This window comes from Pleuronectes platessa, chromosome 13 (assembly GCF_947347685.1).
Source record: "Pleuronectes platessa chromosome 13, fPlePla1.1, whole genome shotgun sequence".
Classification (NCBI taxonomy): domain Eukaryota; kingdom Metazoa; phylum Chordata; class Actinopteri; order Pleuronectiformes; family Pleuronectidae; genus Pleuronectes; species Pleuronectes platessa.
This window is the reverse complement of record NC_070638.1, coordinates 10,208,980-10,233,911: the sequence shown is the minus strand read 5'-3', so window position 1 is coordinate 10,233,911 and position 24,932 is coordinate 10,208,980. Positions and strand designations below refer to the sequence as shown.

At 46.5% G+C, this 24,932-nt stretch overlaps 1 protein-coding gene across 1 annotated transcript in view; it reads right to left on the bottom strand.

The window, feature by feature from the left end:
- Positions 1-24,932, bottom strand: part of LOC128454531 (zinc finger protein 521) — a gene marked incomplete in the record, with an annotated part of 105,504 nt that overhangs the window by 54,950 nt on the left and 25,622 nt on the right. Inside the window, 2 exon segments of the mRNA XM_053437950.1 lie at positions 16,077-16,277; positions 23,137-23,193. Coding sequence (XP_053293925.1) covers positions 16,077-16,277; positions 23,137-23,193 — 258 coding nt within the window.

The window sequence follows — 24,932 nt, the reverse complement described above, 5'->3', positions numbered from 1 at the left end:
TGTTTTCTGCTGGTTTCCAAGTAGCTCATCATCATATCCTAATACTACTAAGCATCATGAACACACACAAACACACACACACACACACACACACACAAACACACACACACACATACACACTCGCAAACATGCAGCCGCCTCAACGGATGAATCAGTTCCTCCACCTCGTCTTCATTTCCAATACAGGGCTGAACTATGAGGCCTGAATACAACCAGACAAATGACTACGGGGCATTTTATTTATTCATCCCTCACTTCACATTGATTTATTCCTGTTTATCTATTTATCAGGCGAAAAGAAAAAAAAACCTTTGCCAACGGATTGTTTTTTGCGAAAAAGTTTTCATGCTGACGTATTTGGCCGGAAAACTTTCAGGGTCATTGTAGAAAAATCCCTAAAAGAGATCATTGAGGTTCATATTACCTTTGAATACCCTCCTCTCACGCCGCCACCTCACTGGATACTTCTTCTTGCCCCATTTACATAGGCACAGCACTCCTTGGCTTAGTAACCATTTACTTAGTTACACTCCACCACCTGGGAGGCTATTTGTGTCTCTCTCAGGAGAAGAACTCAGCATGTCTGCCAACCAACAGCCCCACATGAATTATCATCCCTTCAATAAAAGTACATTTAAGGAAATTCTCAAATGCCCAGTGTGACTTCATCTGAAAATCACACGAGGCGAATCAAGCAAATATTAGAAATGAATCAAGTGTCATAATAGAAAGAGAAAAATCTATCCATCTATCCTTCCAATCCAATAATTCAAGTAATCTCTATCCAAATGTATCTTGAGAAACCTTCATCTTATTGGCTTCACACTGGATTAGGACACATGATATGTTCAAGAATAATAATCTAAATTGAACAGATAGACAACCAGTGATCTGAAGCAGCGGCTCGTGGGACTCGTCAACGGAAGTGACGTTGTGGATCGTGACAAGAGAACCTTCGCGACAAAGGTAACGACGACTGATTCACCAGGTCCAGGTTCCGCCTACTGAGTCGAGCTTCACCGTACTTTGAACAAACAGGTGAACAGGTCTTTGTGCAGCAGCTGGTGAACGCCCTGTACTCGCTGTGCCTCAATTACTGTAGGGTCGCTCTCCCAGTTTCAAAGAGAAACCAGCAACTTCACAGGTCGAGCAAACAGCCCGCTCAACAGAGGCAGGTTTAGAACGGGCACTGCACTCGTTTTAACAAGCTGCTAAAAGTATCTTGGAATATACATCTCCAATGCAACAATTATCACATATAGGTAGTCTTCCTTCCATTATGTGATAATCTCACGTCCACCTGAGTGTGCAGCTTACTGTGATGAACCCATTTCAAGGATCATGATCAGGAGAGTAAATGTAATAGTCCCCCAATATCAGTTATCACTGACAGTAACATCCATATCAGCTAATTACTTTCCACTGGACTGTTGTAGCCTTTATCGGCCTCTGAAAGGAGGAGACATTATTATTATACTATCAGCAAAACTGTACCGCTAATATAGAAAGAGCGTACAATGAGATGTGAAAGAAACCTGTGTCACAGCTCCGCTTGCTATCTCACTTAGCTACTTTAAATATCAAGAGAATATGACCAATGAGGTGACCTTTAATTTAATTCTGAATGCAAATAATTTGACAAGTCAGGTAGAGAGAGCGAGAACCAGAAATGTACTGATAATACAGTTGGAGTCTTTGTAACACGCTACCCAGGATCGATGCTGTTTTTTTTCCGTACACTAGATTACTGTACATCCAGCAAAAGCAGAGGGGGTCAATAGGTCGGCGCGGCGCTCTCTCCCTTTCTTAATTTGTATTTTCCTTGGCGTTCTTGGGTTAGTGAGGTGACTGGCATCTCCGCGCCTGCTCATAGTCTGAGGGAGAAGTTGGCGTCGGGGAATATAATCCCACGCACTGTGCATACAGCAGGGAGGAAATGTGGGCACAGTGGTGGTGCAAGGCCCCCTGGGTAATTTGTTAAACATGAGCCATGGCACCCGAGCGACCACGCTGACGCCCGGGTCGGGTGACTTAGTCACAGGTGCACCATGGGAAGATACGCACGGAGCGGTGGGCAAAGCAATGTGTGCGGAACATGAAAGTCTTCAGTCTGTAGCCGAAGTGAGCGCTGAACTGTTTTCCATATTTTTTGACGACTATTTGGTCGTGAAGGGTGAAGGGCCAAAGAGGCTTTTGTCTTTTTCCTTTCATGTTGTCACAGCTTTACATCAGCATCTGCCTCAGACACACAGATCCTCACAGTGGAAAACATGCCTCGCACATTATACATGCCTGAGCCCACACAAGTCGGTTTAATAAGAGGTCTTGATTAGCATTCGGCAGACATAGCATCCCGCATGTATGCACGGTCTCCGCTTTGCTAGGCCTCAGATAACCTTTATCCTATAGGGTTTAATTAATGTCAGTCTACTCTGCCTTTCAGAAGGAAACGACTTATTCCACATCCCTCGTGAAGCCCAAATCCCTCTGTTTCACTGGTGAGGCCGGCTGCCTTGTTTATCCCAACTACAGGTACTGCTCCCTATTAAGGCCAGCACTTGTTACAGGGAAAAAGGTTGAATTATTTACCAACAGCAGAGGGGAGGAAGAGAGAGGAAGAAAGGAGCACAGAGAGAGGCACTTCTTACACGGCGAGAGATTTTGATGTTGTTTTTTGGTGGTGGGGGGGGGGTTCTGAACAAGGCAAGATTAATGATCCATGGACATTAGACACAGGTGCTGATTACCAAGGAAAAGGGCTTCCTGGCGCAAAGAAAGCAGAAAATAAGGCCGTACAGACGGATGCGTGGATTGCCCCCAAAACATTATGCATTAAATCTCTTTGATGAAAACACCTTGTAAGATGCACTTAAAAAAGTAGAGTTTTAAACATTAGGCCATGTGTAAATAGATGATTGTGTTTTGTTGAACAGACACCGAGGGTGCTTGTGTGCTCTCTTCACCCAGGGCAAACTGTCTGCATTCTATCTGCATCTCAGCCTCTCCGCACAATACAACAAAACATACAGAAAACAAAAGGGAGCACAGAGGGGGAGAACGGAGAGACAGACCAAACAATAAACTCAACCACAAGAGACAGAGTTTGACTTTGTGTGTGTGTCTGTGTTGTGTGTGCGTGTGTGTGCATCGAAGAGCAAGACAGAAAGCGAGAGGAGGACGAGGGAGATGAAGACAAATGCAGAAAGGGAGAGAGACAGAGGGCGGCAGAGAGAACGAAAGACAGAGGGAGAAATCAAATTTGCAAGAACATAACAAAAAGCTGTATCTCCGACAAAAGAGAACACACAAGGGTATTTGTCTAGCTGTCTGCACCAGCAGGATCCTCTGAAAGTTTATTAAACTAGAACCCTTCAAGAGAAGGCAGAGAGTAGTAAACTATCCTACTGGGGAGAAAAAGAGAGAGAGGCAGAGGGAATGGAAGAGGGGGGGGTGAAAAAGAAAAAAGCTAGCTTTTCAGCCTCTGTCTCTCAGAAATTCTTTTATTTCAGCCATGCATTAAGCAACCTCCCCACTGAGTTCTGCTCCCCTTCCTGGTGTGGATAAAGCCGTCCCTCGGGGGAGCCGCTGGTAATTTCCAGCTTCGCCAGAAACTCAGGTATTAGAAAAGACCGCTTGGGGACCTGCCACAATATACCTTCACAATTTCATACGCTTTGAAATGGAGGGAGCCCCTCCCTCCCAGCCTGCCCCCACCCTCCCAGTAAACCCCCTTGAGGGTCCCCAGTTCAAATTTCTGAAGTGCAGACAACGGGTGTATGCGTGGGGGAGGGGAGGATGGTGGTGGGGGGGGCCCGTGGGACTGAGCACCAGCAATAGAAAATCCACTGCATAGAGGAGAAAAAAGCATTTCCTCTCTGGTCTGGCAGGAGTGCCTTTTTTCCCCTGGCTCCCACCAGAGGCTTTTTACAAAACATGTGTTGCTGACATGTTGACAGATTGCTCAGTGAAGTGTTAGGCGCATGCACACGGCTGGCCATTTAGGGGGACATGGCTTCCTACCCAACATCCTCTACCTGAGGCACCATGTTTTATACATCATCCCCCAAAGAAAAAAAGGAAACAATAAAAGGTAAGGGAGTTGCTTCCTTTGTGAGGAAAGCAGAATATCAGAGAGCGGAGAGAGACTGCGTATAATGCTGCCTTAGCTGAACTGCGGTGATGGGGAGGAGCAAACGGAAGTGAGAATAAGGGAGGGAAATGGTTTCAGGCAGGAAAGACAGAGATAGAGCAGAGAGGTGGGGAAAAAGGAGCCGGAGGATAGATGCATGGTATGCTTATGTACAGCAGGTGAGCCTGTCAAACCAATAAAAAGCCCACAAGACCTTCTTTTCGTCTTCCTGTGCCGAAGCCACCAATAGCAGGCGGCGGGGATGGAATCTGATCAAAGGCCAGTATCCAGATCCAACTTCTGCTCCTATCAGGGTATCGACAGCACACGTCTTAATCGCCCTGCGGCTCCAAAAGTGCTGCCGTGGCAACAGGATGGAAATGGGGATCATAATGTATTCATGGTGCCGGCGACCTGGGGGCTGCAGAGCGCGCTCTCTGGGGACCACACTTTACCCAGAGCCAGACGTGTCTGGGCAAAATCACTCCACACAAGACAGCAGCAGAATACTGAGGAGCCATGACAGGATGGAGGGAGGGAGGGAGGGAGGGAGGGAGGGAGGGAGGAAGAAAGAGATCTATGGATAGAAATGGGAAGATGGTAATCGAACACAAAGACGGAGAAGTGGTCGGGCATTAGGGGTAAACAATAGCTGCTGAGTGGTGGCAGAGATTACAGTAAGGGAAGGAGGGAAAGGTTGCATTGCTCCATGCAGCAACTGAAACTTGGAAAAAAACAACACAAAAGCCGAAAAGATCTGAGGCTCAAGCAGGAAAAAAAACAGGATGTGATTGGTGGGAAGGGGCTTGCTGGGATGAGTGGCTCTACCTTGAGAAGCCTGATGCTGCTTGACCAGGTGGGTGGTTGGCTGGGAAATAAATTGCAGAGGAAATTGGTCCAGATTATCAGGGCCACAAAAAGACATGGCCCTTTGGTCATGGGCGAGAAGGGATAAATGGCTGGATGAGTAAATGAACGGAGGGACGGAGAGGGGGGAAGATTGATGGCTGAGCAGATGGATTGAGAGTATACCCCCCCCCCCCCCCCCCACCCCATACCTGCACATCCTATCCATTCCTGGAAAATAAATGCTTACACGGGAGAAGCGTCTTGCGGTTTTCCTGGCTCAACGTAGTGCGCTCCCTGACCCTTGCCATCCGTGTGATCTCCTCCTCCTCCTCCGTATACACAAACCACACACATATCCATAAAACGCGTGTTCACACCCCCAAAAAAACTCTCACATGCACAAACAAACAAGCAAACACAAAGATATAGCCTGACCTGCTTTTCCTCAACAGGAGGGCAGCTACAACAGGCACCATGCCAGGTAAACATCCTCAAGCCGTATGCACTCACTGCAGAGGGTAAAGCTCAATGCTGGAAACACACTCTAAAATACGAGGAATACTCAATTATGTTTAAGACTGGGAAGATAGTTTTTGAATATATATTCCTGTTACATGGGCCTCCCGCTGTATTTAGACATGAAAAATAGAGAGACACAACTTTTGCTGCATTTTATATCAAGGTTCCCTCTGTATCCGAAAGTCATAACACACCCCCCAGAGGGGATGATTCAAATGCATTAAGTCCCCCCAAAATGAGAGGATTCACCTGCAGACTGCAGTGCATCCTCCTGCACTAACTATCCTCCACACGTAGTACACCCTCAGGCATTCAACCTAGGGCCACAGACTACTCCCTGTTTGTCTTCCCTTCTTCCCTTTAGCTGACAGGTTCTTCGACTGCTAAGCGCCAACGCAGACCTCTGTGTTTGTGATGACTGTGCACAGCAATCAAGGAAGAGAGAGAGAAAGCGAGGGATGATGAAGAGGAGCGAGAGAGGGAGCGAAGAGGAGGCAGATAGAAACAAGGACATCAACAACGTATTCTCACAGAGAGATGACCCCTGGCCATCCCGAGGCATCTGGTTTATCTGGCTGTCTGGGTAAGCCACGCACACACCTAATGACTCCTGCCTGGTCCGTGTCCCATAGGTTTTTTTTATCCCGGATTACGGATGGGGAATGACAATGGGCTGGTAAACTACTGTGCCTCACGTCTAAGAGCTCATATCAGACAAGGAGCTCACCGCGATGGAAAGACCGGGCTGAGAACAAGGTTCAAAGTTACTGAGAAGTTACGGCACTAGTCTCTGAATCATATTCACGATATGATGAAAGATTCATGAAGCCTTTCAAAATGTTTGCAATATATGTTTAAAGCAAGTATATTTTTAATTCTGCTCGATCACTGATTTGTATGCATCATAAATATTGTATTACTTCTCAAACCGAAGGTCAAGTATATCCGTAACTTCGAGTTGAGGCTGGTGTTGGGGGCCAATATGGAGATCTTGTTTGGACTCTAACCTCCCTCCCTCATGTTGCACGGCGCTGCTGTACAGACCTCAATCTACTTCTGCAGTGGAGATTAGTAATCATCTAGGGTCTTCATATTGATGGCCAGGCTCAGCTTGTTTGCATATTTACTGGCCTCAGAGCCCAGTCGCCTGAGGTGAGAAGCAAATTACATTTCTGCTTACCCCCACGCGCACAAGTCTCTCACACACTTTTTGATTTCTATCCCTCGTTTTCTCCTCCTTTTTTTCCCAAACTCGTTTCTCTTAACATGCTGATCAGTCATCTTGGGGTAAGCATCCTTGCCGGCCCCGGTTGCATCCGAATAGCGGTCTCATTTGGCTAACATCATCACAGCGTAATCTTGTTGGAGAGAGCAATCAGTTTACTTTGGAATTAGGTATTCCGTTGGCGGGCCCGGAGAGAGGGAAGGCTCACAGGGTTTAAAGGATGCAAACGAAAGCATGCTCTCCAGAATGCAGTCTTGAGCCTGATTGGGTGATAACAACCCACACAGGCGCCATGTGAGAGTAATGAATGGCCAATGGGAGGCCTGAATAATAATGCAACTGGATTAAAATCCAATCACACGATGGTTTTTGTCTGTTGACTTTGTTTGTGGGGTATGTTCTACAAACCAAGTTCATGATGAGAAAGATGCATCATGCTTTGACTGGGGGCACATAATGTCCTAATATAAAGATTACCACTCTGTTTACTACAGCCCAATCTCTCTTGGCTGTCAGTCAGTCCTGCAGGATTTTGTTGATCTGATTTCCGAGCACATGCGTTGCATATAGAATGAGCCTGATAACATGATGTAGTGATGGCAACAGTAGATGTTCTTTGCTGTTTTAAAATCGGTGGCATATTTAGAGAATGGCTACCACAGTTGGCGGGTTTACTATTCAATTAAGGTTTTTAATGTCTTGGTTTATCGCAGAGACACGAACCAAGCTGGCGCACTCTGAAGCCTTCCACAGAATCCCGGCGACTTGTTGGGAAGCCATCTCTTAGGAGCGGCTCTCTGATCAAATCGATTGACTCCTCAAGGATGATTGATCAGCCAGGCAGGTTGGAGGTGGAATAGATTAGATGACCTTTACATTCTCAGTGGTGCTGGACCCCCCCCCCACACACACACACACACTGCTGTCCACTGCTCTTAACGTTAAGATGACATCCTTATATTACCTGATAGCATGGCTTCACCGTCGAAACCATTACATTCTGTCACGACACACTGTTCCTTCTGCCAAAGCACAGTCCAGCTGGTGGCCTTGGAGACCTTAAACGACACCCATCCTGCCCATAAAACGAAATTTATGAACCCACCTTCCAGTTCGAAAAATGGCAATTAGCGCCGAGGAACAAATGTGTTACTTCATATGATATTTGAGAATCCCCGTCCTCGTGGGTGACCGAACTCCTCATATCCTGAAGTATAGGAGTGGCTGTTCCACAGAGCCCCATAGCAGCTCCCACCCAAACACTACCCCCTGGCCAACAAAAACAACCCCTGGGAGGGGTAGAGGAGAGGGGGGGAAACGTTGAGTCGGTGATAGTGTAACCCCAAAGTTCCTACACCGCCGTGGTTAGCAGGATGCCGTCACAGCTGGCTCCACGCCTTCCTGTGGGCCTGCTCCACGGAGCTCAGCCTGCAGGGAGACATAAACCTGTCGGACTGGTCACTCTTTCCACCGCCCTCCATCTCCCTCCTTCCTTTCCTCCGATTACTGGGGAGTTTGGCAAAAAACAACCAAGGAAAAAGCCCTATGGGGATCAATGCTCAGTACATTTCCATGCAGACATAAGCAAAAGTCTATGACCTTTTCATTAGGGAGTATTAACATTAATCAAAAAGGCTATGCATGTTTTTTGGGGTGTCTCTGAAGGAGGTGTATGTAGATTGGCGAACTTGTTTTTGTCTCAATGCCATGTTACATCCAGTCGACTGCTGGTGTAAATTATCACAGAGAAACATGCCACTGAGAGGAGCTTTGGCATTTGATATGCTAATACACAGTGTTAATTACAAACCAAGTGTTTGTTCGTGGAACGCACGTCACACGATTGTTTATAAAAATCAAGCCAGAGCCATTGAATGCTCATTTGTAACGTAAAACACCAGATACCTGTTTAGGGTAACATCTGATCAAAATAAATAAATAAAAATAAAACTTCTTAGGTTAATTACATTTTTATGATTAATTGAAATTTATCAATATTCTTTAAATAAAAAAAGTTCGAATAAACTCAAACATAACCCAGGAAATAAAAATTAAAAATCAACATTTCACAAAGCATTTGTGGGGAAACTGAGCAAAGAAGATGTCCATAAAGTTTTTTTAAATACATTTTTGCCTTTTCTTTGTGCCTAGTTATGTTTCTGTGTATCTGCCTCATCATTATTCCAGTGAGCAGTCCCACGTTTGAAAGAGAAAAAAAGAAAATCATTTGAATTCCGGGGACCCAGAGGAAAGTGAGCAAAACCCAGAGGTAAGATCCAAGCTCGCTCTCTGTGCCCTTCCGTTGGCTGCCTACCTGGTAAACATCTCAGCAAGCTCCTTGCTTTCAAAACACGTCAACCGATGGCTATGTACTTTAGACCGGCCGACCTAGCAGGAATTGAGACTTTATTTTCTTTTACCTTTTTCCCGTCTCTCTCTTCCGAGCCACCGCACATAACCTGTCTGGCATTAATGATGGTGTTAATAAAATGCGGCTGGTCTGTGGGTGGATTTGCCTGGCAGGCCTGGTGCCTGTCCTTCTCAGAGATAAGCCCACTGCTGGCCTTATCTACCTCCCACAGCCCCACCCAGCAGTGCTGTGCACTGGACACACAACCAGTCAACTCATCACTGGCTAATTACCACCTCTGACTGCCTGACAAAGCAGGCCTGGACCCACATCGCTGCTGCTGCTGCTAAGATTGGCTCTCCCCTACCTAGCTTGTGTCTCTTCACCGTTTCCTACCTATCCCTTTCTCCCACTAAGAGCCAGCTTACATTTCACGCGTCTGTACCGGCAAGTTTGTCCTCTACTCTGTCATTTGTTGTCGAACAATATCTAGTGAGTTTTATGGCATTGCATGGATTTTCCTACTGTCCCTGAGAGGAGACTATGCAACAGCTTCCTTGTGGGTGGTCAGGTAAATCCACCTGTCTACCTTCCACGTATGTCCCTGCATTTTGAAAAGCACTAATGTAATTTATGCTACCGTTTCTCAGTCAGGGCTTAAGCCATTTGTGAGCCGGCGTAAGTTCAGTCTCATAGCCTCAGCAGATCAGCCGAAGTCACTTGCACTACAGAGGGAGGGAGCGGTTTCTTTTATTCAATTGTTTTCCACTTCCACGAGCGTGTGCCAAGGGGGAGGAAAGCGCCGGCTTAACACGCTCTGCAATTCAACACGGCCAGACGCAGTCCTATTAAGATTTAATGTGCCATTCTTCTGCTTGTGCTGCTGAAAAAGACTCGCAGGCTGAGGAAGGGAGGGAACAAAGAGCAGGCAGAGCCGGGGCCAGGGAGAGATGAAGAGAGTAAGAGAAACCGAGTACAACACCTCCGCGGCCAGGTCTCGTCACACGACTGAAGTTGGTCATTTCGAAGGGATGCTACAAAGTGCAGGGGGGGAAATGAAAGTGTCGTTGATATGGTGTTTTCACTCAGTGCGTGGGGCTCTGGGTGAGTGCGTGGGATTATCTCTGGTCCGTCCACACGCCGGCCCTGCTTTTGTGGCTACCTGCTTAAGAAAGAGGTCAACTGGATAAGATCACAGCATGTGTTTTTGCGTCCAGGCCGATGAATTATGTGCCGTCTGGAATGCAAAGTGCAAGCACACAGGTGCTATGGGGGAGCACGTGTGCGCATGTGCGTGCTAATATGTCTGTGTGTGTTTGCATGCCGAGGCGGATGACTGATTGATCCGGCGAATACATCTGAGACAGCGTGTAGCATAGAGTGGGGGTGTGAATATGAAGGAGTAGCAGTGCTGGTCACTATCATTTCTGCCTTGATCGCACAAACACAGGCCACAAACGAATCCTTTTCTTTTCTTGTGTTGATGTAGAAAAAGCAGTCGTCGTCTTACAAAGACCAATAAATACTTTATATAGTGCATAATGTGTGCGGTGTGAAGCACAGGGGAGAGAGAGAAAGAGGAGAGAGAGAGGGCGTCCTCACGAGGGCATATGCTTTGAATTCCTAATGACACTACTGTTAACGCTACCGGCGCTGTCGCACCGAGAGGAACTGCACAGGGACGCAATGCCGTGGAGTCAAACATCGACTTTAATGCTCCCTTTCTCTCTCCGTCTCACTTTCTCTCCCTACCTATTTCTCTCTCTCCCACAGACAATCACATAGAGCACGCCCCCCCCCCCCTCACACAAACACATACACACAGGAAAGACTCAAGCCCAGAGCTCACTCTAGCATGAGGTCTCTTTTCAGTGGCTGCGTTGTGCCAGAAGTAGCTATTCTCCCCTGACCGCCTCTCTTCCTTTCAAAGGCTTGTAATCAGTGTGCTGCTCTTTGTACCAGGATGTCGCAAGACGCCCGGGCGAAAAACACAGCAGAACTTCTGATGAACGGCACTGGCTCAGAGTTCGGCTAATCAGGTCTTGCTCGTGTCGCTCTCCTCTTATGTGAGCCCCTTTTGAAGCAAATAAAGTCTTTGCAGTTTGGCACATTCTTCTTGGCAGCCACAAAGCAGCTGTTGGATCAATACACAAAGTTAGTTGAAAAAAATGAAAAAAAATGAAAAGACAGAAAGAAACAGTGCAAACCAATCGGAGCCTGTTGGAAACAGTTAGTAGAAAACATGCACTGCCAGGAGCCTGTTCGTACTTGAGGGTATTACTGAATGTTTCCATGCCGCTGACCCAAAGACTTGATGTAAATTAATTCAAACACTTCAAACAAACATGTCGTGGTTAGAAACGGATCAGGGGAAAACATGTATCAGCGGGTATTAAAGTTTGTGGTTACCCGGCACAAAGAGCGATTTCATATTAGAAATTTGTCTAAACTATTTACTGTATTACCATTCCTCTGCTTTGTGTGTGTGTGTAGGTGGGGGGTCTTATTGTTTTTCACTCAGCATTCGTATTTCATTTGTATTTTTCTCATAAATCTGAAATGTATTTTATTGAAGCCGAGTGCATTCTGCAATATCTACAGGGAAGAAGTAAAGGAGGAAATCTACATAATATAAATCCATATATGGCCCAGTTATCTCTCTCTCTTTCACTGTTGCACCCTCTCTGATTGATTCCTTTATCTGAGGGAAGCAGAAGACATGCTCTGTTTGCTCGCACAGTGGCCGGCAGGAAAACAGAGAAAGACACTTATTAAAAAGGTCATCTCACAGAGGGTTAAAATAGCAGGGCACGGATCTCTCTGGGGGGAGCAGCCATGCCCCTCCTCTAGTGAAGGACACAAGAAAAGGTGTTGCTCAAGGGAGCTGGACCCGTAATGAAAGAATGGCCACCAGGCTGACAGCCCGTGTGTGCACTACGCTATTCAAATATCCTCAGCAAGACAGAATTGGAGAACTGACAGTGAGAGGCTTTTGTGAAAATTCAATCTTTTGAATTAAATTTGGAGCGAGAGGTGTTATTTTTATTTACAGTGTGGGCAGGCTGGTAAACACGAGTGGAAATGAGCCGAGGAGCGAGGTACTTCTTTTGGTGAGTAGGTCTAAAGGCACGTTTCCCTGCCTACCGCTGCAATCTCATATCGAGCATATGAACATGTCTTGTGCCAACTGAGAACAAACATCCGACTACAGACACTGTTTCTCCTTCCCAGTGAAGGATCAGTAACAATGCAAGGGTGTATAGACAGTACAGTGAGACAGTGAGACAAAGCATTTGTGAAGTGTTTTTGGAAAGGCCTGTGGAATAGCAATGCCTCCAGCCTCCTGTCTCCTCCCCAGGGCAGCCTAAAGCCCTGTCGGCAGGATGCTGATCCCCACACGGAAACCTGATCCGCAGCCATCCTGGAGCCGGAGGGGGGACGGGGGAGCGCTCTCTTTCCCCCCGTGGAGCCCCTCCACTTCTGCCCCAGAGTTAAAGGGGTGCTCTGGGAGAACATTCCTCTAGCCCTGCCCCAGCCAGCCTCCACGCTTAACTCTCCAGAGAAGCATTCTTCCAGCCCTGCCCTAGCCTTCACTGGGATCTCCTGGGGAGCATTCCTGAAGCCCTGCCCCAGCCCAAGACGGACTCCCTGGGGATGCATTCCTGCAGCACTCTCTCTTTTTCTCTCTCCCCATCTCCCTCCTTCTCCCTTGCTCCCTTTCTCAGGCTCTCGCCTTCCTCCGCAGTCCAGCATTAGCGCGATCAATAGCACCGATCGCATCAGGGACACGAGGCAATCCATACCCATGCGCTCCCTTAGCGCACTGCAGTGGTTACGGCTTAAGTGCATGGAAAGGTGTTATACCTCTGGCAGACGGGAGGGAGACAATGGCCGCCATTGATCGCGGTGACATGCAACATCTTTCTCTTTCTCCCTGTCCATCGGGCGTGGTCGTCATGCTGCTCGAATCTGTTTAGACTTCATTCAGTCTGTTTTGTGTCAGTCCTTTTGTGAAACTTGTGTTTTACTACAGAACAGGGACTCTTATGATATAATCAGGCCCAGAATAAACATGTGAGGTGCTGAGTGTATATGTGCATATCTGGTTCAAGTAATACACAGTAATACCCTTATGAGATATCAGCTGTGGGGGGAAAGCCGAGCTGTTAGGGAACAGCAAGCAAATCTCCATATGTGGATTGGTTCCAGTCAAGCAATGCAATTTGTTTACCAAAAATAAGACATTTGAAATTGTAAAAATGGAGGGTTTAGCAGGTGCTGGTGGCTGATTAGAAAATGGCTCTAATAAAGGATCCATCTGTGAGTAGAGACTTGATGTAAGGCAGATTAATTGGTCATGGATGTCTACATAATGCCACATAGGAAATCTCCTCCCATATTCCAGAGAATACACAAACACGCACAAACACACACACACACACACACACACACATTCAAAGTACTTAGTATGCCATCTAGAAGTTTCTTTTCTCCAACTGTGTTTGAATACTAATAGAGTGTTTCTGCACAATCACAATACCCTAATGGCAATTAGATTCTTTTGTTTGGTTTCCAAGGGGCGCTTATCCAAACTGTGTTTTTTTCATCATTGAGCAATTAAGAGTTATTTGTCCGTAAGATTGACATTTATAAAAGCTGGGCTTAATTATAGGAAAAATATGGCTGAGTCAGGCACGACCACATTACAATAGTAGGAACATAAAAGCTCTGACCCTGAATCACATACACTCTCTTTTATTCACATTTCTGACTGTTTGCTGAGTGTTGCACTTCAAAAGCTGTTATCACATGTGAACTGAGCTCGACTGTTATCTGGACAACTGGGTCTGGACATTGTCAGGAGGTGCCCTGAACAACTGGAGATGCAAACAGGAGGGATGTCTCCCCAGCTGGAAATGCTACATCCATTCTCCTACATTTCGATTTGTAAACGGATCAACTCTGGTACAGATGCGTATGGTGTTCACACTACTCTGGCGTTTTAGAGCCACTTAAACTCAGTAGTTTGGAAAATGCTGCCGGCCCCCTCTTAGTTCAAGAACTGAACTGCGTTTTCAGGCCTGTTGGTATGTACGGGGATTAAAACTGAAACTTAGCCACAGAGCTAGAGTGGACAGAGATCGTTAAACGAAACCGTTGGACGGATGTAGCCTTGATTTGTTTTTAGGTGAAGGGTGGTGGGTAGAGGATGCAGGATAGAAACAAGATCAACACTCCCACCTGGTCGCTATGAGTTCTCCCCAGAGTTACCTGCTCTGCTCACACATGGACTCAGTCGGACGTTACACAGACTTTATACTAAGAGCTGGCAGGCTAAAGTCAGTTTAATGTCCGATTCAACAGATTCAGACTTTTGTGTTCAGCTCCTCTGGGTTCACCTCCTCCGGGTGATGTCTAGAGCGTGTGTGACAGTGGCTTAAACAAGTACAATTAAAACAAGTTTTTAAATTGACACTGGGTTAGTGCATTTTCACCTGTGCCTTCAATAATTACTTATTTTTGTTTTATCAGGTTACCAAAAATTGTACTGTCAACAAATCTGTGTTGGCCTGATGGAATTGGGTGTCACGTTGAAAAAAAGGGTGACAGGAGGAGCTGGACTTTTTTTCCCCTGGAAATGCTGAATGCATTTGCTGGATGACAGTCATGTGAAAGGGAACAGTACATTGATTTTCACACCTTTAGTTGACTGAGCATCAGCGTTTTTGAATTTGCACACACGCCTGCACATCTGTGGCGCACATACAAGTAAACAAGCACTCCCGCACATACAAAGTCACTCCTGCAGGGAACATGCATGTGTTTCTGCTTAAATGAACAACAATGAGGGCATGATAACAGCCTCATGTTCATACTTAAACACACACGCACACAATCAGGCAATTAACAAGTAACGATACTTATTATCTAAAAACAAGTCTATTGCGTGACCTGTGCTATATAGTTTGTAACACACACACACACACACTCACACACACACATGCACCAGACTAGGTTTGTGAGACTGTCTTACAGTTAACGGAAAATCTTTGTAAAACTCGTGGGACATTGACCCTATAATTTGTGGTTTGCTGACTGTGGGTTGCAAAATATGACATTAAACTGTGCCTGAATGTAAACATAGATTACCCGAGCTTTCTCTCCAATTCCCTCAGAAATCTGTAAACAGTAGCTTCAGTGCAAAATCAGAAACAGGATCATTGAGTTTTAGCTTGTTTGTGTTCCGTTGCTGAACACGATGGAAAGAAACGCGGTCTGCGCTCAAACATTGGGAAATGTGTGTCAGACGGCGTTTCTCTCAATGTGGGCCCATACGGACATGTAAAGGAGGACAGCAAGTCCAGGAGAAGCACATGGAAACCTTCAGTTCACATCATTAGTTCTGTCTGCCACCTTGTCAGGGTATTTATAGCTCTATTCATCCATCAACAGGTCAATGACACAGTCTGCCAATGGCATCCTTCTCTTTCGGTCCCACTAGGTATGACTACTGCTGCTCGTGAGCACTGGGACCAGCTGAGGGACTTTCCTGGAGCAAGGATCTGTTTCCAGTTGGTGGTCTGGTTACTGTGGGACCTCGTAGCAGCATGTTACACTCTGGTGAAATGTTAGAATTAGTATAGTGTGTTAAGTGTTAGGCTGAAACAGGGGAAGGACACAATGCAGAAACTATAAATACAGTCTGTAGCCTACAGTGATCTATTATAAGGACACACGGAGGCCTATATGTGTGTCATGTCTGCAGATATTGATGTACAGCACATATAAATAATGTGCTGTGTGTGCGAGGCCTGTGTGTGTGTCTATGTTTTTGGATATGCACCAAGGAAACTGGTAGTCTGGTGTTGTGCTCTCCTTGGCGCAGTGTACTAACACACATAGTGTGGCATATTCTCTGGTGAAGGCACTGAGTGAGTGTGGGAGTGGGAGAAGAGCTGAGTGGCAGAGTGGAGGGGAGGCTCGGTGGGCTGAACGTTGTTTACCTGTCAGCTGGCATTGATTAATCTTGTGTTCGGTGAGATCGCTCAGCGACTCGAACACCTGCCGGCAGCTGTCGCAGCTGTGCAGCGCCGGCTCCTCGTCCTCCTCCTCGCCTTCTTCGCCTTCCTCTGGAGAAAGCAGCCTCTTCCTCAGACGACCGGTCTCACCATCCTCCGCCGCCCTCTCGAGGGCGCACTCTGGATCTGCCGAGCCACAGGAAATGACAGCACCACATAGTCAGAGGGGTGACCCGCACAGTGAAGTACCACGGCTTCCTCTGGGTGACAATAAAATGGATTTCTAGACTCTGGATTTAATAAAAACAATAATAAAAGCTGTAATAAAAATGCAGGTTCAATTTGGGCCCCTGTAACTCAACCACTCATGCCATAACAGAACCGTTGGGCAGGTGAGGGTGAGAGATATACAGGCACACACAGACAGGGTGGCACACTGCGCACACACACACACAAATCTAACACACTTTCGCGCGCACACACGGCTCTGTTATTAGAAATGGTTTTACGTTGTGTTTGCCCTGCTTCACCCAAGCAAAACTTCAGTATATGAAACTAGACTGATGGGAATATGTGTAGTCAATAAATCCTGGATTGCAGTTTTGGCTGGACCAAAGAAATATGAAATCCTGCCGGTGAGAGCTGCATTGCATTGGTCAGCGTCTATCAACAGAGACAGACGTTGCCATTTCATCGAGACATCCGAGCCCGGACTGTGGATGTATATGGAGCGTAATATACAAAACTGAGATTGGTGTGTGTTAGGCTGTCGTCACGACACACACTTCCCTAAATTATTCAGCCTTGCTCGCAGGCAGCCGCGGGTCACGCACATCAATATTCTTCAATCCATCTGCAGTTTTGTCTCTTGTTGGCTTTGTGCTGCAGCAGTGCCAGGGGTGGGCGCCTGGCTAATCTGAACCAGGACTGGGATTAAAAAAATACTGTAAACACTGTGATTAGAAAATATCTCAACAACAAATCAGACCTTGACTCACGATGTACAATAAAGATCTTCATTCAGGGGCCTGGCGAAGCGAGTCAGGCTGGCGACGGCATCATGTGAATAGGCGGCGTGGCCTGCAGCCCTGTTGCTCCCCCGCTGTGGCCATTACACTTCACAATATGACTGATTAAAAAGACATTCTTCGAATAAAACAATCATGTCACCCTGGTTAAGGCGTTGTGGGGGAGAAAAGCCCTTGCACTTCACTGGCAGCCATTTTAAGCCCCACTGAAGTGTTCCTCAGCTTGTCCTGAAACTCCGGAGGGGGATGTCAGGAGGAAGCCTGTTTTTTTTTTCCGCCTAGCACACAGTTAACAGTGCCCGAGGACTAGCGTGGGGTACTGATGTGTGCAGGTGTGGGTGTTTACATATATATTTATATATCGGGTGGGTATACACTAGGGCAGCCATTTTAAGTCCTCCTTCTTTAGGGTGCTCTCAAACTGTGAAATTCCTTGAGGAAAGGCGTTCCAGAACTCATCAAGGCCACCCAGGATTTTTCCTTTCCCCCCACTTGCGCCAAGTATTGATGTAACATCACACCCTCCATTGTCCTTCCCTCTTGGCGACTGAGGCTCTCGGAACATGCCCTCTAAAAATATCAGCACCGTGGTCCCCAGTGGGACCATGCAGAACAGAACAGAAGGTGTTTCAAGAAAATGAAAATCCCAACCCAATCCTCGCAGATGCAGGCCTTTCTTGCTCTGGGGGGAAACACTTCTGACTGGGGCCAAAAGCCACACAATGTAGACTTATGATTCATCCACACACACACACACACACACACGGAGACACAGAATTCACAATATGCACTGAAATGTGAACACTTCATGTCTTTTTTCTTTTTTTTACGGGATGCCTGTGGAGGAGGTTAAGACTCCTTTATGAATCATTAATTTCTCTAATATTACAACTCGGTCCTGTCAGGGAAACAACTTACAGCTACATTTAAGCATTTTATGTTTCATCTCATATAAAAATACCGAATTGTGATGCGTTTCATGCTGTTTTTCATGTTAAGGTGATTTTCTCCCAATGTTTCACGGGCAATAGATCTATGCTAACGGCCGAATGACAAAAAAAGAAGAACGATTCGGAGAAACTGGGGAAATTTACGAGCGCAAAACCAAACAAGCTTTACGCGTTTGCAGGTTTGAATTCCAATCCCTTGCTATCTCCTGTTTCCAGTGACATGTTTTGGCTGCAACTTCCAGTGAACTCCGGCTGGGTTGGATGCTCTCGGTCGAGCGAGGGTGACCTCCAGTGCACCGCTGCGACGCGTTGCTGGAAGTGCACACTGCTACACGTTTGGACGCGGGTTGGGGGATGCAGGAGTGAGGAGAATGGGGGGGGGGGGGGGGGGGGTCTTGACATGGCAAGGTCACGTCCAACCCTGGGATTAAAGAGCCACGTCAATACTGAGGTTCCTGTGCCTCTGGGCCTCATACAGTAATCCATCAGATCAGGACATCTTCTTCTACCAGTCTCTGCAGGCTGGACAGCAGATCAATAGCAACATGCTCAGAATGGCTGACAATCACATGTGGAATATGGAGGCAGGATGTGTGGCACATTGAGAATTTTTCCTCACGCCTATAGCCGCCCTGCTTAATTTTGTTAATGAGTTTTGAAGAAGGCCGGCATGGACGGCGAGGACGAGAGGGAGGCTGCATTGACCACAGCTGATCCATACTGTGATAAGGTCAGCTCAAAGTAAGACGATACAGCTCAGTGCGAGAAATTATTCATGAGGGGAATAAAATGAAGATCTGACTGAAGGATTTTTAGGGAGGAATTTTTCTGTCTTTATGGCGGGAGAAGTGCATTAGTACAATACTAATAAAATGTGGAAATCTAAATGGTGATTGACACCTTTAGAGCCGTGTAATATCCGTCTGAGTCTGAGTCCATCCATCATACGCACTCCGCTCTCCTCTGGTACCGCGTGACATTTATCATGCCGCCACTTTCATCTTGTAAGTTGAGGAGTCCCCTGGACCCACCACCCTTATATTATTGAATATTTCTGCTGTTAAATATTTATAACCTTTTAATTGATATTCTCTTCTCTGCTCCATTACCCCCACCGGGGACGTGTGGTCCCTAGCAGGGAAGCCTACACTTGTCCCCCCACTGTCTGGCCCACCCACTGAGACAGGTGGAGACGCTGACCACGTGGAGGAGGAGGTGGAGGAAGGGGTATGAACGAACAGAAATGGAAAAAGGAGGAATACAGCGAAGGACCTGGCCAAGCTGCAAAGCCTGAATTCCTCATAATTTCCTCCTAAAAAGTGAACTCTCTCCATGAACCCTTTAACCTCACTGGAGACCTCACGTCTAACCCAAAGCGTTGAGATTAAATAATGAAATTGAATGCCGAGATCAGGGAAACGAGATTCAGAAAAGTTATTTTGGGGTACTGAGCAATTTCTGAAATGCAACACGTGATGGATGTCAGTGTTTTAAAGAAAAATTCATTCAAATCAGGCCCCAAATCACTGGAGCACGAAAAGCAATGAAACGACTGAGGGCTATATGCTGCTACTTGCCTGTGGATACAGTACGTCAAGCTCCATCAGGGTTTAGCCTGAGCCTTTCTTTGTGCAATGAAAGACCTTGGTGTTGAAAACATTATTACAACTCCCCCACCCCATAATTCCAAGAGACCCTGATCCTATGATGCCCCCTCCCTGGCAAACCCACCCTAGAACCACCCACCCCCAAGTTCAAATTAAGAATTTATCTTAACCAGCGAGCAGCTTCTGTCGACACATGTCGGCGGGCCTGATCAAAGGTGAGCACGCTCCTTTATCAGAGTGAGGGAGGCTGTCAGAAATAGGAGGACATTAAGATTGAATAACCTTCACACGGTTGCCGGCACCTCATTATTTAAAAATCTAAAACTTTTGCCGAGCACCCTCCATATATAGGTCACACTACATTCTAATGCCACATGTGCCTCCGAGTGTATCCTCCTCTGTGTGGATGGGATTTGGGGGTATCCACTTAGGCCGTCACATCCACTGATCCCCCATCATTAAAGAACGTCATGATCCGACGACGCGGCTGCAGGTTTGACACTTGCCAGATTGTTAATGATTGTCAAGAATTTGCATGGAGGAGGAGGCGGGGGGGGGGGGGGGGGGTCTGTGTTCATATGGTGGATACATGCAATTTGATTTATCTGCTTCGAGCCCCCCCAGATTCATATTGAAGGTTTAATTGCTGTTAAATAATTGTGATGTATTTGAAATTCGAACATGGCAGAGGGCGCTTGTCGAAAGCCATCTCCCTGAAACTATTAAAGTGACGCGCCGACAGAAAACGTTTCCCTCCCTTGTTATATGTTACAAATAAACATGCAGTGCATTTATGAACATTTTATGATGCATGCTGAGATTTAAAAAAAATTATTAAAAAAATGTAGGAGTCGCACAGACGGAGAAAATGTGCCAAACAATTACGGGAGGCAGAACAAACAGTGGAGACAACACAGAGAACAGAACATGAAGGAAGTAGCACATATAATCACAGGTATGTAGACGCCATCATCTGCCATTAAAACAAACCCCCCCCAAAAAAAGATGTGAGCTTACAAGGAAGACTGGAAATCAAAGCGGTTAAATGAGAAACAGCATTTGAACGTGGCAAATGCTCCCTCTCTCTCTCTCTCTTTCTGTCTGGGCCTGTCTGCCCTCGCTCTCTCACAGGGAGCGATCGTATTGAGCGCCTTGCTATGCCATTAGTGCAGTAAAACATCAAAGGAAATGAATAATAGAGAATATGATTTTCTGAAGTGGTGGAGTGAAAGAGTCCTTTCCTCTTCCTGCTGGAGCGAGCCCCGCAGTACATTGATCTGTGGGCAGCCTCAACCTCAGCCAGAGCCGGCGTCTCATGTGCCGCGCCACAACGCTACACACCACTACACTACACTACGGCACCTTGCCATCCAGACGCCCCTTCAGATCTCCGTAAGCCTCCTTTTTGCCTCGGCCCACTCCACGTTGACATCCTCTCCCCCCCCCCCCACAAAAAAAAACTGCCTCAACATGACGTAGCCGTGAGCAAAAGAAAGAAAGGCAGAAAGGAGGAGGAAAAAAAAGAGAAATGGATGTATATATAAGAGAGAATAAAAAGCACGGGGCATGTGGTTATAATTACACACAGGCAGCACAGTGGTAAAGCCAAGCTGCAGATCTTAAGCCTGCTCGACACTCTCTGGGTAAAAAAGGCGCACAGCCTCATTAAATCTCAGATATCACACTGTTCCTGCCTCTCTATACTATGCATAATACTGTCTATCTTTCAGAATGCCTCTTTTGTTAGCATTTCTCCTTTGCCTTTGCAACGTATCAAACATGAATGAGGAGCAGGATGCACGGCCCGCAGAACGCTCGCAGAGTCACAGAAGAGCACGATTGGGGGTCTACTTATGAGCTAGATCTTGACACCATGTCTGATTAAGCCTTGAGCTTCTCAGGGGGAGTAATGGCCATTGTGGCCGTGTCGGTCAAAGTGGCAAAGGCGTGAACTGTAGCAGGTGAGCTTTTACGCTGCTCGCCTTTAAAAACGGGGGCTGATGTGGGGCAGTGGTTTAACAGTGAGGTCTGATGGATGGAAGACCACGTAACTCACAACCCGTGGTTAAACGTTTTTTTTAAAGTTGGAGGTGAAGAATTGGGAAGTAGGGAGCGGGAACAATCTCAGGTTCGCCGCCACAAACCACTCTCATCCTGCAATGGCCATTTGTCAAGCTGCATCCCTGAGACGGGGGTTAAAAAATAAATCAGTCAGACGAAGTCAAATGAGGAAAGTGAGAAATTAATTTGTGCGCCCTCCTGATTTCTCCACAGGCATACATCGATCATGTGGCGGCTGTCTCCCCTCACTCTGGAGATGGAGGTGGTTGGCGCACCGGGGAGAGGGGGTGGGGTAGGGGGGGGGGGGGGTATTCGTGTGTCTGAGGGGGTCGTTGTAATCAGGCACACTCATTAGCTCTGCTTTGGCTCTGGATGACAGGAGGCCTCCGAGGCAAGTCTGCCGCTTATGCCCAGTCCTTCATCCCTTGAGCTGGGGTTAGATGGGCTAAGGAGGCAGTTGCTTTCCACAGAACCACCCAACAATACCTGTCGATACGCGTTAACACAGCGGCAGTTAGATGATGCTCTGCTTTTTCCAGGGATGGAGCAAATAAATATATAACTGACATTTCTGATCAATTATATCGTAACGGGCAATTTGGAAAAATAGGAGAGAAATAACTGAGAATACCGAATATCAGAAATGACACTTTCCGGTTCAAAAAACTCAAATCTAGCACGAAATATCTTCCGCATGATAAAGCAGACAATTGTAGCAAACAAATAAAATGGGAGCATACTTTTGTCATGAGCGAATGAGAGACGCCGGACTCTATTGTAGTGTCGCATGCTGCTCCGAAAGCTGTGGGTAAATGCTGGACTAATGTGGCAGCCTAGGAGCACCCAAGGTCCCCAGCCTGCTGGGCAAAACCATCCATATCGGGTTTAAAATAACCACACCTGAGACTTAACCTTTACCAGAGACAAATGAAATGAAAATATACAGTGTGGTGCATCAGGAGCAGGCTTCATTCATAGGGGGCTCTCTGCTAGCCTGACCTGAATTACTGCTATTTTCCTGGAGGGCCACTGTGAATGGCACACGTGGAGACAGGACACATTCATCTGGGTAGCGCTAGTCTACATCACACAGGAGGTTGGGAAACAAAGAGTCCCACAAAAAAAAAAAAAAAAAAACGTCACAGCGAAACACAAGGACGGCTATAAGCACAGCTGCACCTATGCATGCACACAACTGGCAAACAAGAGATGCAACGCTCGGCCCCTGTCTTCTGAGGACGCATGCAACCAGCCATGCAGTTTAAAGTGTGAACAAAAAAACAGTCAAGGCAGACTTAATATCATTCTGAGCCCAACAAAGATTTTACAGGCACACACACACGCAGACACATGATCCACTTTCCAGCCGAAAATGATGAAATATGAAATGGAGCATTACCGCTCGGAATGGCAGTCTGCCCGGGACTGTGCTGGTCCTCTGTCACATTGTCTTCTACTGCCAGGAAAAAAAAAGAGAAGGGGGGAGAAAAAGAGGGAGAGAAACAGTTAACAGTGAAAAACAAGTTCGACACGTTGAGATTTCCCTTCTTTTTTTATTATTTACTATTGAGATTTCCTGTATGGAAACTCCAAGAGATTTCAACAGCTTTCGACAGCTCAACCTGTGGTTTGGGAATCCACGCAAGCCTTTCATATGTATGAGCTTTGGCAACAGGGCAAACAGACACCCACGTAAATAACATATTGGACTGGGTAATGACGTGATGAATTATCAACGTCTCCCATGAAACGTCCTCCCAACATCAACAGTGACCAAGTGAAAAACACCTTGATGACTGCTTTAGTCCCGAGCCTCGGGTTGGTAAAGATCAAAAAGACGATTTGTAGACAGCTGGTACTGACATGAACCTTCCGAAAACAGATCTGTTATAAAAACTTAAAAAAATAAAATACCGAAAGAAATATTTCAGATGTGTCATAGCAGCAGCTGCAAAGTGATTTTGGATTTTTGAGTGGTTGACAAAATAGCGACGGCTGGATCAGAACTCACATCCGCTCCTTAGGTCGACTCTGGACCTTTTTTTTGTAAACCGCACTGGCCTTGAAAAACACGACTTCTGTTTAACAAAAGGTAGGAGCCTCTTACATCGGAGCCTTTTTGGAACTTGCGAGAGTTCCGTGTGATATGTCAAGTACCAGAAATGAAATGGATTTTAACAGCGGGACGAGAACAAAAGAGTCTCCCACCTGTTCCATGTAAAATGAGGGTCTCACTAAGGACTTCTTACGCCTCTGCGTTCCACCCCTGCAGTTGAAATGCATTCTCCATTGTGTCTTTTCTTTCTAGCCTTTCATTTTCCTGGGCAAAGAGGAAGGGGGGAGTCTGACAGGACCTCCCAGTAGGAGAGTGTGGCAGTGATTGCCAAAGCAGAAACTGGCGCACTTTTAAAATCGCACAAAATATCCTGTACTTTGCATAATTAAGGCAGGATCCTATGGTGGCAGAAGCCGTTTCCTCGGGGGAGCAAGAGTTGGTGTCAAGCGTGGTGTCAAAGCTCGGTGAAAAAATGAAGAGGAAAGTGACAAAGTGTTTCTTGTGAAGATGGCAAACGACGGAGCTGCTGTGTGCTGCCGTCAGGGCCTTGTCCAGCCGAAAGTGAATTGCTAAGGATACTGACAGGGGGCTTTTGTTCAAAAATAACCTTTTGTAAAGAAACAGATTTTCTCTGATTGGAACTATAATCCTTGAGTAGCATTTATAAATGATGTATGCAGGAAATATGGTAAACAAATGGTCATGGGTCTGCCAATTAATTAGCTAAATCAATTAAAAGTGATGGAATAGACATAGTTGGACACCATGGAGGTAAATCCCTCGGAGCCATCGAGGAGTGTGTCAGCCAACATGGAAACCTCGTCCTGTAGAAGGAGGCCTCAGCGACTGACGCCTCGAGAGTTTAATGAGTTTCCGCGGCACTGTTGAGCGCCTTGCATCCAGGATCATTTAAATGCGCTATAGGGACAGGGGGTCCTAATAAATCCCCCACGGTTCTATCAGAGATCAGTGGTGGGGAGCTGGAGGTTTTTGTTTTGATTACCATCCCTGTTGGTGAGACGAGGGAGTTCAGGCAGAAAATTCTATTTCACAATGCCTTTAAGAACTTAAACATGACGGCGGGCAGGTGATGATTTCTCACCGCGGTGAACTTATTAAAAGTTGTGCGTCGTTTAAAG